General features: G+C 41.4%; 1 protein-coding gene across 3 annotated transcripts in view; it reads right to left on the bottom strand.

Moving 5' to 3' along the window:
- Window positions 1-11482: 11482 nt before the first annotated feature.
- Window positions 11483-14878, bottom strand: part of osbpl5 (oxysterol binding protein-like 5) — a 51283-nt gene continuing 47887 nt past the window's right edge. For all 3 annotated transcript variants that reach the window (XM_034685440.1, XM_034685441.1, XM_034685442.1), the window contains exons 19-23: window positions 14662-14841; window positions 14300-14429; window positions 13692-13806; window positions 13497-13599; window positions 11483-13185 (exon numbers count right to left, since the gene is read on the bottom strand). In XM_034685440.1, coding sequence (XP_034541331.1) covers window positions 13050-13185; window positions 13497-13599; window positions 13692-13806; window positions 14300-14429; window positions 14662-14841 — 664 coding nt within the window. In that variant the 3' untranslated portion in view covers window positions 11483-13049. The remainder of the gene's footprint in view (window positions 13186-13496; window positions 13600-13691; window positions 13807-14299; window positions 14430-14661; window positions 14842-14878) is intronic.

Raw genomic sequence — 14878 nt, 5'->3', positions numbered from 1 at the left:
ATCATACATATGTCTTGATCCACTTGCGAAAAACACGGGTGCGGATGTCTGGCTTTGTCCCCACGAGGTACACAGATGTGTGTTCACACCAGTATAAGGTGGGGGTGAGCCCTGTGTGAGCTGTGGGAACAGGAGTTTGTGGTGTAGGTTTACACAACCTCCCCAAAGGAAACATGAAGAAATGAGTCCAGCAGAGACGGAGACAGAGATTAAGATGTCTGATTTAGTCATGACGAGTTGGAACATTAAATATGTTGGATAATACTCGCTCCTGCTGAAAGTGAGACATCTTAGATAAAGTAGTGCTGTGTGTGTGTGTGTGTGTGTGTGTGTGTGTGTGTGTGTGTGTGTGTGTGTGTGTGTGTGTGTGTGTGTGTGTGTGTGTGTGTGTGTGTGTGTGTGTACGGATGTCGACATGCAGCCATACTGTGCAACTTCTAGACTCATACACACACAGACACACAAACACACACAGAGGAGCCTTTCAGAGAGGTTCGGTCCACACACTCCCCATCCCACTGAAACAGAATCCCTTTTCTTTGGACAATGATCGACGAGTGTGTGTGTGTGTGTGTGTGTGTGTGTGTGTGTGTGTGTGTGTGTGTGTGTGTGTGTGTGTGTTTGTGTGGACTGACTGTACTAAAGGACAAGAGGCGAGAATAGGGGGATAGGGGCAGGGTCCGGGGCGAGGGTGGAGATGTTTGGAGGGCCAGTGGAGGACATGGAGGGTGGGTGGATTGTTGGGTAATGAGTCACTGGAGCCTCCTTCAAAGTCTGCTCTCCAGCCCCAGCACCCCCTCCAACACCAGAGCAGGGAGGTCTGCTGGAATCTGGGCCTGTATGGAAGAGCTGAGTGGGCAGGACACATACAGTGTGCATACACATGGATGACAGCACACAAAACACACACACACACACACACACACACACACACACACACACACACACACACACACACACACACACAGACAAGTACACACACATTTCTTGTCTCTCTAACTAGGGTCAGGATCTCACCACAGAGGATGTGCCCCCTGCAACAAAGATCCCTACTGTAGACTGTCTAAAGGGTGTATGTTCAGTGTGCACTTGTCTGTTCTTTGAGTAAGTATGTTTGTAATATATTATCTTTCTATAGAGAGCTAATAGACACTGACAAACTGCTGCTTGTGTGTCTGTACAAGTATACTGATACAGTATTTTCCTTCCTGATATTGATATGAAACTATTGTCCTATACTGAGTACCCCTCTGATACTACTCAGATTAAAATAAGTAAAACATGAATGTGACTGAGTGTGGGAACAAAGAGGAGGAGAGGGATAGGTTTGATTTTGTAAGAGTGATGGAAGAGTGAGTTGAGGTGTTGTCACTCACGCTTGCTTCTCACAGCAGGCCAAATAGACCTCCGGCCACCGGGAATTGTTACGTCGCTCCTAGCTTCTACAATCCGTGCTTGATGACACCTATCATGGGTTAAGTTCTTGAATATTTATGCATCATCTCTTCTGTTGAATGACAATGTATAGACCATTCGCTAACACCCATTGGCTACATCAAACTGCGAAATGGACTTGCCATACGCAGCTAGTTCTGCAGAATATACCAGTGGTTCTGCACCATGTCACGGTCCATGTGTCAGTTCCCTTGGTCTTATGGCAATACTACTTTTGGTCTTCGTTGACAACTTTTGCATTATAGTGATGTACATAAGTTATGCATGTTTCTCTTGTATGTCTTCAGGTGTATCTTAAGTATGGTTGTTTGGTACCTCTGTTATAACACAATATAAATGATCCTTACTTGGTGGCTAGCCTGTTAGCCTGCCCTTCATAGCCAGCCAGGGTAGTTGATAGCCGATAAACTGCCATCCCACCTCATGGAAACCTTCCCTTTGAGGAAATACTTCAAATGGATAATCTGCTGCCATCATTGCAGAGTAGCTGTTTTTACTGGTGTGGAATGTGGAAACCCAGTTTATCTGCTATTGATTACTTTGACTAACTACGGAGACTATGGTTGACAGGCTAGCCAACAATTAATGCTATAGTACTTTCATTTCATCATGGAGGTACCATACAGTCATACTTTGAATACACATGAAAGGCAAAAGAACATGTATTCCATTATATATATCACTATCTTGCATTTATGTTGTCAATAAATACAAAAAGTAGTAGTGCCACACTGGTGGCATATCCCTGAGGGGACTGACACACTGCTCGAGTGACCAGTGACATGCGGCACTACCAGCATCTGCCTCAGAACTACCGGCATATGGCGAGTCCGCTTTGTAGCATGACATGCGCAACTTTTCAATCTCGCTGTCTCTCTATGAAATAGCTTGTAGATGATCCCTGCGTATTTGAGCCATGGCCGACAATGCTTAGCAGCCACTCTAAGTCATTCAGCTCAGATGACGGCTCATACTAATGAAAATCGGGTTGTAATTACCTTGTCCACATGCTGCCCTGAGACTGGGCATAGTAGCAACTCTTTGCTTATAGTGGTAGAAAAGAGGTGTCAGTTTTGTAAAATCAGTATTATGCTGATGTGTGATTGGCACAGGACACTGTGAATATACTCTTGAAACTGACCTACATTAGAAATTCACCTGAAAGAAAAATGTGTGCAAAATCTTCTCAGGAACAACCTGAAAAATTTTGTTCTCCATGTTCCTTCAAGGGCTCCAATAAAATCAGATATTTGCATGCAAGTGCCGCCAAAAAGTTGTTTTAGGTGAAAAATGGCAACTTGAACAATTTGTTTGACACTGTAAGGTCATAGCAAATTAATGTTTAGATTTCCTTATTCGCTGGAATGCAACATTAATTATTTATGCAACCACCATTCAACAAACACACAATTTCAAGGTTGTTGTTTTTGTGTCTCCTCTTGAGGATGGACCTGACAAAGCTTGCATTTTACTCTTTACAAAATCTGCAATATGATGCAGTTATTTCAGAAAACTTAAGATCCTGTAATTGCAAGTAAATCACTTGAAAGATGGTTTATTTTTGGGGTTATACTGCTGTAGAAAGCTAGAGCAAAGCCTCTGTTTAACTTACTACTTACACTGAAGCTGAGACTCAGAAACAGATGACTCTTCTCTAGGGGATGTGATGAATCAAGAAATGACAGTGTTTACTTTGCAGATATAACCAGAAGGGTGAAATTAGCTTTGATCTAAATACAGTCTGTACTGAACGTGGTAATTGGACTGTAAATAATGTAGTGCACACACACGCAAAAAATCACTGACCTCTGGCTACACCTGAAAGAAGTTGGCCATTGCTCTCAGAGGCATATACTTATCATTGTGAGACGATAGCCCTTGAGTTAGAACAACTCTAATATTTAGTTCCCTGGAGCCGCCTCATTGAAACTTCACTTCATCTGGCTTCAACCTGTCTCTTCACAAAAGATATTGGAGTGTTTGAAAAAAAAAAAATCAACCCTGCTGGCAACAACCTCCCTTATGTCACATCTCTGTAAATTCTGTGTTGATGCTGGTAACAAGTATAACGTCCGTATAGAATTTCAAACACACACACACACACACACACACACACACACACACACACACACACACACACACACACACACACACACACACACACACACACACACACACACAAACACCAGCTGTGATCTCATGCTGCAGCTTTCACTCTCCTGTTTATTAGATCACAGACAACTGAGTGACTGGTGGCTGAAAATGAGAACAAAGTGGCATGAAAGCAAATCAGAGGGTTAGCAAAACAATCAGACGCCCCCTGGGTCAATTGGACAGCAAAAACAAAGAGAAACAGACAGGAAGCAGTGGGTAGAGATCAGTCAACGGGAGCTTTTAAGCTACTATGTGTAAATAAGGCAAGGCAAGGCAAGGCAACTTTATTTGTATAGCGCATTTCATACACGAGGGCAACTCAATGTGCTTTACATTAAAACATTAAAAGCATTGGAGACATTCAGACAAGCATAAAAGAACACAATTAAAATGACAAATATGATAAAACAGAAAAGAAAAGGAAAATTTGAAATATATTAAAAATGGAATTAAAATTTTAATTTAAAGTGGGTTAAAATAATCTAAGATAGGAAGGCAGTGGCAAATAAAAAAGTCTTAATCTTTGATTTAAAAGAGGTGAGAGTTGGAGCAGACCTGCAGCTTTCAGGGAGTGTGTTCCAGATATGTGGTGCATAATGACTAAACGCTGCTTCACCATGTTTCGTTCTGACTCTAGGGACTGAAAGCAGACCAGTACCTGATGATCTCAGAGGTCGAGGTGGTTCATATAGTAGCAGCAGATCAGCAATGTATTTTGGGCCTAAACCATTCAGTGCTTTATAAACCATCAGCAGGATTTTAAAGTCTATTCTCTAACAGACAGGAAGCCAGTGTAGAGATCTAAGAACTGGAGTGATGTGGTCTACTTTTTTGGTCCTTGTTAGGACTCGAGCAGCAGCATTCTGTATGAGCTGCAGCCGTCTGATGGACTTTTTAGGGAGTCCTGTAAAGACCCCGTTACAGTAGTCTAGTCTGCTAAAGATAAATGCATGGACCAGTTTTTCTGCATCCTGCTGAGACATAAGTCCTTTAATCCTTGATATATTCTTAAGGTGATAGTAGGCAGACTTTGTAATTGTCTTAATGTGGCTGCTGAAATTAAGGTCTGAGTCTATGACTAAACCAAGGTTTCTGGCTTGGTTTGAACATTTCATCTGTGCAGATTGGAGCTGAGCAGTAACCTTTAACCTTTCTTCCTTGGCTCCAAAAAAAATCATTTCAGTTTTTTCTTTGTTTAACTGAAGAAAATTCCGGCTCGTCCAGTCATTGATTTGTTCAATGCATTTACTCAGTGTTTGTATGGGACTATAATCCCCTGGTGATATGGTGATGTAAATGTGTGTGTCATCTGCATAGCTATGGTATTTTATTTGGTTGTTTCTTGTTATCTGACCTAAGGGGAGCATGTAGATGTTGAATAGCAGAGGCCCCAGAATGGATCCCTGAGGTACTCCACATACAATTTTCATCCACTCAGATGTGTATTTACCTATAGACACAAAATAGTCCTGGTCATTTAAATAGGACTTAAGCCAATTTAGTACTGCACCAGAGAGTCCCACCCAGTTTTCAAGTCTGTCCAGTAGTATCTTGTGGTCAACTGTTTCAAAAGCAGCACTGAGATCAAGTGATACCAAAACTGAAATTTTGCCATTGTCTGTGTTTAAATGAATATCATTGAGGACCTTGACTAGAGCGGTCTCTGTGCTGTGATGTGATCGGAATCCTGATTGGAAGACATCAAAACAGTCATTTATCATTAGATAATTGTTCAATTGTTGAAAAACAGCTTTTTCAATAATTTTACTTAAAAAAGGGAGGTTTGATATCGGCCTATAGTTGTTCATTTCTGATGCATCTAAATTGTTCTTCATGGCCTGGGGGAAGACACCTGAAAGAAGAGACATGTTGACAATTTGAAGCAGATCTGAGGTCATGCAGTCTGAAACCTTACAGAGCAACAGAATCAAACACAAACAACATCTTGGCACCACTCTACATGCATAAATGTCATGAATATTTTTAGATCCCGTACATCCCCATACAGCGCCTGAATTTCAGTCATGCTGAAAAGGTCAAAAGGTAACACCACAATCCATAAATTATCAAAACGTGGTAAATGATGGATTCCTCTCTCGTCAGGAGATATGCACTCTCTTTTTTGTGGTTTGAAGTTAAATCAAGCTGGAGTGTGTCGTGACAAATCCCCTCAGGGTGAGTGTTGTATAGTGAAACTGTGGGATGGGCTGGGTGCTTCGGGACAAGACTCAACAAGAGCAGGAGCTAAACATGGAAACCCCACAGGTGAGAAGTGATGTCGCCATGGTAACAAACCAGACAGCACCACCACAGAGTTTGTAAAACCTGTACTTGAAGGTGATATACTTGTTGATGGTGATTTGCTCCTTGTAAGATTTAAAGAGTTGTTAATATTACCAAACTTGTGGCTGAAGTGTTGCATTCTGGGATGTCAAAGGTTCCTTCTCTGTCTGGTTTTAGAGGTTGAATCTACATGTCGGCACAAGAAGACCACCTGCTTTCTTTTTGCTTTCCTGACTTTAGATGAGGTGGGTGGTTGGAAAGACAACAGACAGGCAGGGCAGTGCTAGGGCTGCAGCTAACATGTCTGTACTCAGCTTTTCCTTTTATAGTGAAATTATATGATTCATCCTTTGAATCATAAAGGCCACTTTTAACGACATGATTTAGATGGAAACCAAAAGTTGGAGTCTGGTTTGGTTTCGTTGTTTCATTAAAGAAAGTCGAGTAGTCTGGCGCAGAAAATACAACATGAGTTTGTCAGATCATGACACACTGACACAATATAACCAGGCTGCCATGGACTCGTTACAAAAACAGAGCTGCTTGGCAGTGCATTCTTCTTTTGGTCTTTTCATTCCACCTTTTTGTTGTAGTAGTTTAAAAGCACAGTACAACCCACTTTGTGAGGAAAGTGTTTAGTTTCCATCTCCCATGGCCAGGATTCAATCCTAGGACCCTTGCATTGTAAGGCAGCAGCCCTGCCCACCACACCACACCACACCACACCACACCACACCACACCACACCACACCAAACCACAGAGATGCTTGGCCGTGCATGCTTTTTGTTGGTCTTTTCAGTTCACTATTGTGTTGTATTAGTTTAAAAGCAGAGTACAACCACTTAGTGAGAAAGTGTTTCTTTTCCATCTCACATTGGAAGCCCACAGTGGGATTTGAGCACATAACCATTAGATTGAAAGGTGGTAGGACTATCCTCAACAACAACAACACCAACGGGCTGCTTCACTGAGTTTTCTTTTGTAGATCTTTCATTCGTTGATTTGGGTATTGTACTTCAAAAGCACAGTCCAAACTACAGTGTGAGGAAAGTGTATTAAATTCTTCTCCTACGATGAACCCAGGATGCCTGCATTAAAATCCAGTAATCCAAATATAATTGTTGTTTTGTGAAATGTTGTTGTGTTTTGCCCTTCAGGGCCACTGTACTCTGCTCTAGTTTACAACACTGACTACTGTCTACAGGATATGAAACAGAGCATCAACGCTTAAAACCTCCTGATTCATAGTTTGGTTTGGTTGACACAGTTTGATAATATTAAATCATTTGATTCATGTCTAGAAGGAAACCATACAGGTACCTTTGAATGCTCACATTGGTAAAAAACAACAACAACAAAAAAAACAACAACAACAACACTTTCATCTGTAAACTGACCTTGTCTTAAGTCAATGTCATTATTGCTCAGAAAGTCTAGACAATGGGCCTCAAAATACTTCCATGTTAATTGACCTATGAACTATGATATATCAGGACTCATAACTCATACCATTTTACCATTTTGGTCTTTTTCTTTTTGTAAAAAAATAAAGGGCTGATACAGTACATTCAATATCAAAGTAAGATCAGTATGAGATCATATTTATGTCTGACCTATGTCTCCTAAATAAAAATGAGTACTTATCAAGACCAAAGGGAGATTTTGTACATGTTTTCACTGTTCTAACTTGTAACCCATAAGAAATAAACATTGTTCAGTCTCACAGTGACTCCAATATTTCGTACTGTTGTATTACAGTCCATTCATAGATTGCACTTAAAAGAAATGAGAGACAAGTGCAAGCTCTTAAATTTATCTGATTATGTAGGTTCAGTCTCATTGTTTGAGTTCTTGAAATTGTCTTACAGATGCTCATTCCTAGCTCTCAGAAAAATTAGAATAGTTAAGATTTTTCCTCCAGGAATTCAGTGGAGTACGATAACGTAAAGAAGACTGACATTAAAGCAGCAGTATAGCTGGACCTTGAACTGTGTGTTTATAACAGAGCCAACAATCATGAGGCGTACCAAAGGTGCTCAGAGAGATGAGAGGTTGGAACATTCAGTGTCTAATGTCAACTGGGCTAACAATTTCAGATAAAGACCATGTGTAAGGCTCCAAAGCTACACAATCATTTAAGTGTACTTTGTTTGACAACTATATTCTATAAGTATAAAGTGAGAGATTCCCGAGTTCAGGTTCAATCAGCATCAATTACTTTGGGTCTCCCGTTTCTTCCTTCCAGTAGCATACTAAGGGCAGAGAGAGTTATTACGGAGCTTAGATTTCTACACAAGAGGCTCAAATCCCTATTTCACTCAGCAGTGATTTTCTGGTTTACTCAGTAAAGTCAATCTGACAGCCTCTTATCCCAAGTGGCAAAGATAAAGAAACAGACACATGACACACATGACACACACTGCCTGCAGGCTGCACCAGACCGACAGACTCCCTCCCTCTCTGCTTCTTCCTCCCCTCTGCTCTTTGTAGGGCAAGCCCAGACAAGTCCCCTGTATCTGGCTCTGCTCAGGACGGGCCTGATCTGCAGCAAAGAGGCAGCCCACAGAGCAAACATCCCGACTTAACTTCTTCTGCCCCGCAGCCAAAACAAGCAAAACACACCTCGCTGCAGCTGGCTTGTCTCACCTGGGGAGAAATACTGAGGAGGAGAGGGCGGGAGGCCATGGATCATAGACAGATAATAAAGGGATTTATTTATAAGTGTGGCTCATTTGTGATTAAAGGTGGAGATAAAAGCTAAAAAAAACAAACAAAAAAAAAAAACATGACAGCTCATAATGATTTCTGAAAAAAAGTTAATTATGGAAAACACTGAACATCCGGGGGTTTTTGTGTTTTTTTTTTTACTAAATCTCATTTCTGATTTAACATGGTATGATCTATTAAACCTTAGCTCACATTTCAGTAGCAAGGACCACACCACACAAGGATATAAGTTTGAACATTTAATGAACTATTTGTGCCTAGTGTGACCCAACAGAAGGGGACTCAGAATGGGGGTTCCGCCTCAGCGTTATCCTGCCGAGCTGATCTTGACCCAGGTTGTACCTGGACGTAGACAAAGGCATAGAAGAAGCGAGCAGCTGAGTAGAAGGGTATAAGGAAAAAGGTTAAGTGGAGTAGAGAAAGGTGAGGGAGGGTGGGCTGAAGAATCTCAGACAAACAGTTGGAGTAGGCTGGCTACGTTTAAGAGGGTGTGGTTTTGGCGTGGTCCTCCTCCTGAATTTAAGTTAACACCTTAACTTCATTAAAATAAACAGTCCATTAATTTAGGTATCATGAGCTCTTGAGATGAAAATACTGAAACCTCTGTTATGTCTGCTAAATTTGAGGTACATTTAGAAGCAGTGTAGCATGACCTAGTATAAAGATCAATACAAAGATAAACTGCTGGCTTGAATGCGTCCAAAGTAAAAATATTGATATCTATTCCAAGTCTTGATTCTAAATATGAATCTGCATTTAGCAGCTGTTTAGCTTGACCTAGCATAAGCATAGATAAAAGGATAAGCAGGTAGCTTGACTGCATTGAAAGGAAAAATATTTTAACCACTATCATGTCTGCACGCTAACTTTTAAGCATACGCAGCTAGCAGCTCTTTAACCTAGTCTAGCCCATATTTAGATTAAATGCTAGCATAGCTTTGTCCGAAGTTAATGAAAATCCACATTGTAGCATTGTAAAGCTAATTTTGAGCATGTTCAAAGTAATTTGTTAGATCTACCTACAATTTGCAACCCTCTCTGTCCAGAAAAAAATCCTAACCCATGCCTGTGTAAAAACACCTTAACTAAGGCACAAAATCAAGCTGTCTCAAAATATAAAACTATTTCTGAAGAGTATCACTCAGAAATGTCTTAAACACAGACTGTCAATAATTTTCTAGGAAATATTAGAAGTATTTTCACTAACATTTTAAAAATAAAACTAATTTTAGTTCTTTTTAATGTGCTTTTCAACGTGTTTTGACTGAGCCCACAGTGTGCTGGCTGAAGCTGGCAGTGTGTGAGACATTGTGTTTAAACAGGGAGAAGTTTACACCCTCTGCTCTTTAGTGCCAGGAGAAATAAACACATGAGGAGGATATGGAGAAAAAGAGTAATTCCAAGCAGGGAAACTCCTTTGATGGAGTGCTTACTCCCTTGAAATTAAACACACACACACACGTCTGTGGCCTAATTTGGGCCATGGCTCCTTCCGTCAAGCCCACACATACAGTCAGATAATACAATGGTCCAGTGTGCAGTGAAATGGAGAGAAACAAGCGATGAAGGAGGATTTTCCCCCTTGATCTTTACCCTGCTACCAATCTGCCTACTCTGCTGCTCCAATAGAAATCTTATTTCAATAGAAAACAAAGCATGTGACTAATAATCGTGTGTCTTGAGCATGAAACCAAATCCTTACAGAGCTGCAGGCTTTATTCATGTCATGTATTATTATAGTATTTGGTATAATACAAGGTTGTCAGCTCCAACAAGTGAATGTTTGTAGTAACAGAAATGGAGTTCAGGTCAGGTTGAGCCATAGCTACAGTGAGCACGAAACCACAAACATGTTCCACTTCTGCAGTTTAATCTGTTTGGACAAACTTGACACTGTGCTTTGTCAGGTATTCACCTCATCGCACATCAAAGGCTTTCATGTATGAGAGGTTTGGACAAGACGGTGAGGTGCCATCAACTCACATAAAAGCAAGGGGACTGTGACAGTAGAAACTTAATATGGGATTCAAATTGTGACACCTTATCCATTCTTATCCCAGATGATATTCTTATAGTATCTTACTCTAAATACAAATAATATTGTTGGTTGATTTTTTTTAATCATTAATCCCCTTCCTATTATTCACTGAGCAAATCTGTCACAGATAAGACACAGATATTTGTACACTGACTTTAGTCCCTGTTTAAAGCATTTGGGAGATTTTCTCTGTTATATTGAATAAAGTCATTAGCATACTTTTATTTAGCCTGAAAAAGTACCTTCTCCTTTCTAAGAAGCTTTGACTAACTTATTCGTACACTCAGTTTATTTTACATCTGCTAAAAATGTCTGCTAAGCATTGTATTATCATTGTAGTTGGTTGTCAGTTACTCTTCATGCAGTGGGGAGAGACATAATCAAATTCTGGTTGTCTTCTCTGGACTTAAATCTGTGTGTGTGGCAGAGATGTTGATCCTTGTGGCGTCTGCAGAGAGCTTTTCACCTGCTCAGGTTCAACTCTGTTAGGGCACTGACTAAATTCTCATGCAGTGTTGTTGTTGCCACCGTCGATAAGTCTATTGTGTGGGCTACTGTCTTTGTTGTATTAAAGAAGGAATTGTCACCTTTAGTTAAGGCTAGTCTAACATTCTTTCATTCAGAACCAATGCCTGAAATATCTCTGAGCTTGCCTGGTGTAGTCCAGCTATGCAAAGGGGAATCCCAGTCCCAGATTAGAGACCGTAGTAAAACGTGCATCAACGTCTCCCTCTAGTGGAGAATGTCTGACCTCAGAGAGAGAAAATGTAACACCAGTGGACACAATGTTCTATCATAAGACAAATGAGAGCCAGAGACAGCAGCAGGGTTAAAATGTTCATGTTTTCTGTAGTATCATGACAAAATATCTGGCATGTACAGTCCCACAACATGGCAGTAGAGTAGAAAAACAGGAAAAGAATGAAAGAATGAACAAATTGAAGTGTAAATAAAAGCATTCAAAGAGTCGACTTCCTTCTTGTGTTCACCTCTCTCAATCAGAGAGACTGGCAATGGAGACTGAAACTCAAGGGTTACATACTGGTAAAAGCCAAGATCACAGATCTGGCTTTTTTTTTTTATAGCTCAACCATAATGGCTTACTCGCACACATGTGCTCCCTTACACTCACACACACACACACACTCGCACACACAAATACAACTAACACACACATCACTGGGAGAGCGATTGTCAGCCCTGGTCTCCATCCTCCAAGCTGAATCAGATTAGGAAAGTCAAGGTTAATCACCCAATAAATACATTCTGAAATCTCTTTTTGAAACACAGAAGTTCAGACAAATATATACAGTTTGATTAAAAGACAAAACAAACAACTCGTTGCTAAGTGTTTACATCTTTAAACAGTCACTTAAACACGGTGTGGACCAAGATACACACACAACCTCATTCCATTAGACCAAAGTACTCATTTTTGTCTTCTTGTTTTCACTCTTTCCTCCATCTCTCCCTCCTCTTGTTGCTTCTGTACGTAACTGATTGTACACACTAGTGTCATGGTCTACACCACAGCAGTGCTAAGCTATTATCCGTTCAGTTACAGCACTACAGGCACACAAATACAAAGACACTCTGTTTGGCTCTCTGCCCTGCCTCCTCTCTTCTTATGTGTCACTACAAACACACACAGTGCTCCCTGTAAACAAGTACTCTTTGTCCTCCCAGATTATAAATACTGTTTTGGTAAAGTTATCATCATTAAAAGACGAGACAGTGTGTGTTCAAGCGTACGTGATACAAAACACACAGAATTGCACTGTTGGAAGATTTTCCTTCTGTTTGTTTTTCTTCTTCTTCTTTTTTGGCTTTAGCGTTAAGGCCCAGAAATCTGGAGCGGATGGGGTGTAGGAGACATCCAGGTGGGGTTCTGCCTGCACCTATAGGGCCTAATGTGCTGCAGGTTCGAAGAAAACACACATACAGGCACACAAACAGACACAAAAGTATTGCAGGGCAATATAAAAAAAGACACTAAGGAATGGTGAGACATCCTATCTGTCATTTCTTTTTGCAAAATCATTCTTCATCACTGTCATTCATTTCATCTTTTATTTTGAAACTTTTGAGCCGTGCTGGTCACTCATCCTTCCTCTTCCTGTCCAAAGTGCATGGGTGCCGGTGCTGTTTCAGTCTGGCTACACTAGGGGATGCCATTCCTCTCTGCAGATGACTGACAGGCGGCGGCTGTGGCTGTGTTTATTGCTTTAAATGTCCGTGTTCCTCCCCTCCCAGAGGAAACAAAGAGGAAAAATGTGCCCTCCTAGCACTGATCTGAGGTTTCTGCCCTCGTCTGCTGATTGGAGTCTGTGCTTTTTGGAGGGATGTTGTGACAGATCAGTGTCGGAGGGGAACTCTTCTTGAGGAGCGGGCTCAGGTGAAGACGTAGTTGAGGAGTAACTGTGAGAGGAGGACGACGCAGAGGATAAGACAGTGACGGCCTGTCAATGAGACCCCATCCTCTGACGCCCTCTGACGTGCCATCTGACGACTCAGAGCAACCAGGTTCCTGTGAGGAGAGTTTACATGTGTTAAACAATGTGAAATAATAAAAGAACATTTTATCAACCTCATTACGTCAAATAACTAGTTATTGGATGTTTTTGTTGAACCAAGAACCCATCCTAAATTAAACAAAATATTCTTCTTTAATATGAATAAAATGTTTAAATAAACAGTTTCATTTTGTTTCCTTTCATCTGTATGAAGGATTTTCTTCTGTTAGGCTGACTGAACTTGGTCTCTCTGTCCTCTTGAGACACTATACCTCCCCATTACTCCCTATAAATGTGTTTACGAGTGTAAACATGTAATTTTCACCTCTGGATGTCCTGCTGTGTCTTCTGTATGGATGTGATTGAGGCCTCAATCAGAGCGATGTCCTTCGTCTCTTTACTGCACCGTGCACACTGGTTAGAGAACCCTGGGCACATAAAGAAAGACCATTTAGATGTAGATTCCACAATTTTATCTCAGTTAGCCTTTTAAAGGTTCTTTAGTGTGTACGTGTCTCACCTTCATTGTCCGAGGACTCGTGTGTGGGCTCCGGTGTGGTGCTACTGCTCTCCGTGTTCTGGCTGCAGCTGGACGGCTGGCTGCTCGCCTTTCTGCGTTTCCCATTCACCTCAGCCTAAGGGGTAAATTGGAGGACGAAGAGGAAGAAGGTGAGTATTGAAAAGTTAGTGAAACTCCACTGTAGATAAACGGAACTGCTGGCTGACAATACATGCTGACAGATGGTAAAAGATGGCGTTTTTCTGTAGGGCATCCCTGCAGCGAATAACTAGTGAGAGAGTAAAGAGCTGATCCTGCTCAATAGCTATATTTAAGCATTCAATTATCTGAGGTATCCTGGTTTGACAGAGAACAGGACAGCTTTCAATTCCAGGAAATGTAACTGAAACATCCTATCAATAATATATCTGGTCGGGAGGGACTGATAAAAAGGCTAAGTATTGGTAACAGTTGATACTTGCTCTGTTGACCTATGAAATTAAGAATGTATCAGCAACTGTTCAGGCCATCATCAGCAAAACAGTAGCGCAAAGTATTCTCCACTCTCTATAGATGTTACCCTGATCATTGCAGCTTTAGTTTAGAGGTGTGTGGTTGGTGCTGCTCACCTTCTGTTGGCTGGTCCAGCTGTGGCTGTAGGAGAGTCCAATGTGCTGCCTCTGGCTCTTCTCTTGCGTCTGAATCACTCCGTCCTTCTCAAACTGAACCAGAGAGCGCTCAGGGTCCCACGGCTGCAAGCTGCAAAACAAGACGTTATATCAAAACTTCTGACACAGCATAAGTTCAACCTGAATATGTCATTGTTTCAATGTTTTAACTCCACTGACCCCTTGTTACATTACTCGAAAAAATTTGCATCTGTGTGTGTGTGTGTGTGTGTGTGTGTGTGTGTGTGTGTGTGTGTGTGTGTGTGTGTGTGTGTGTGTGTGTGCGTGTGCGTGTGTGCGTGTGTGTGTGTGTGTGTTCTTACTCCATGTGCCTGTAGGTCCACTCAGAGGTGACGAGGTCCTGTTGGAAAAGTTTGGAGGTCCAGGGTTTGTCTCCTCTCTCCCTGGACTCTCTCCGCTGAGCTTCCTCTAGCACAAACTTCTCCTGGGTGGCCCTTAGCTGGTCCCGGTCCATGATGGCACTGGTTACATGCTGCCACAGTCTGAAAAACAATATCAACATTAATATGGAGTACAGTG

Source organism: Notolabrus celidotus, chromosome 6 (genome assembly GCF_009762535.1).
Source record: "Notolabrus celidotus isolate fNotCel1 chromosome 6, fNotCel1.pri, whole genome shotgun sequence".
NCBI classification, from domain to species: domain Eukaryota; kingdom Metazoa; phylum Chordata; class Actinopteri; order Labriformes; family Labridae; genus Notolabrus; species Notolabrus celidotus.
This window is presented reverse-complemented; position numbering and strand designations above follow the sequence as displayed.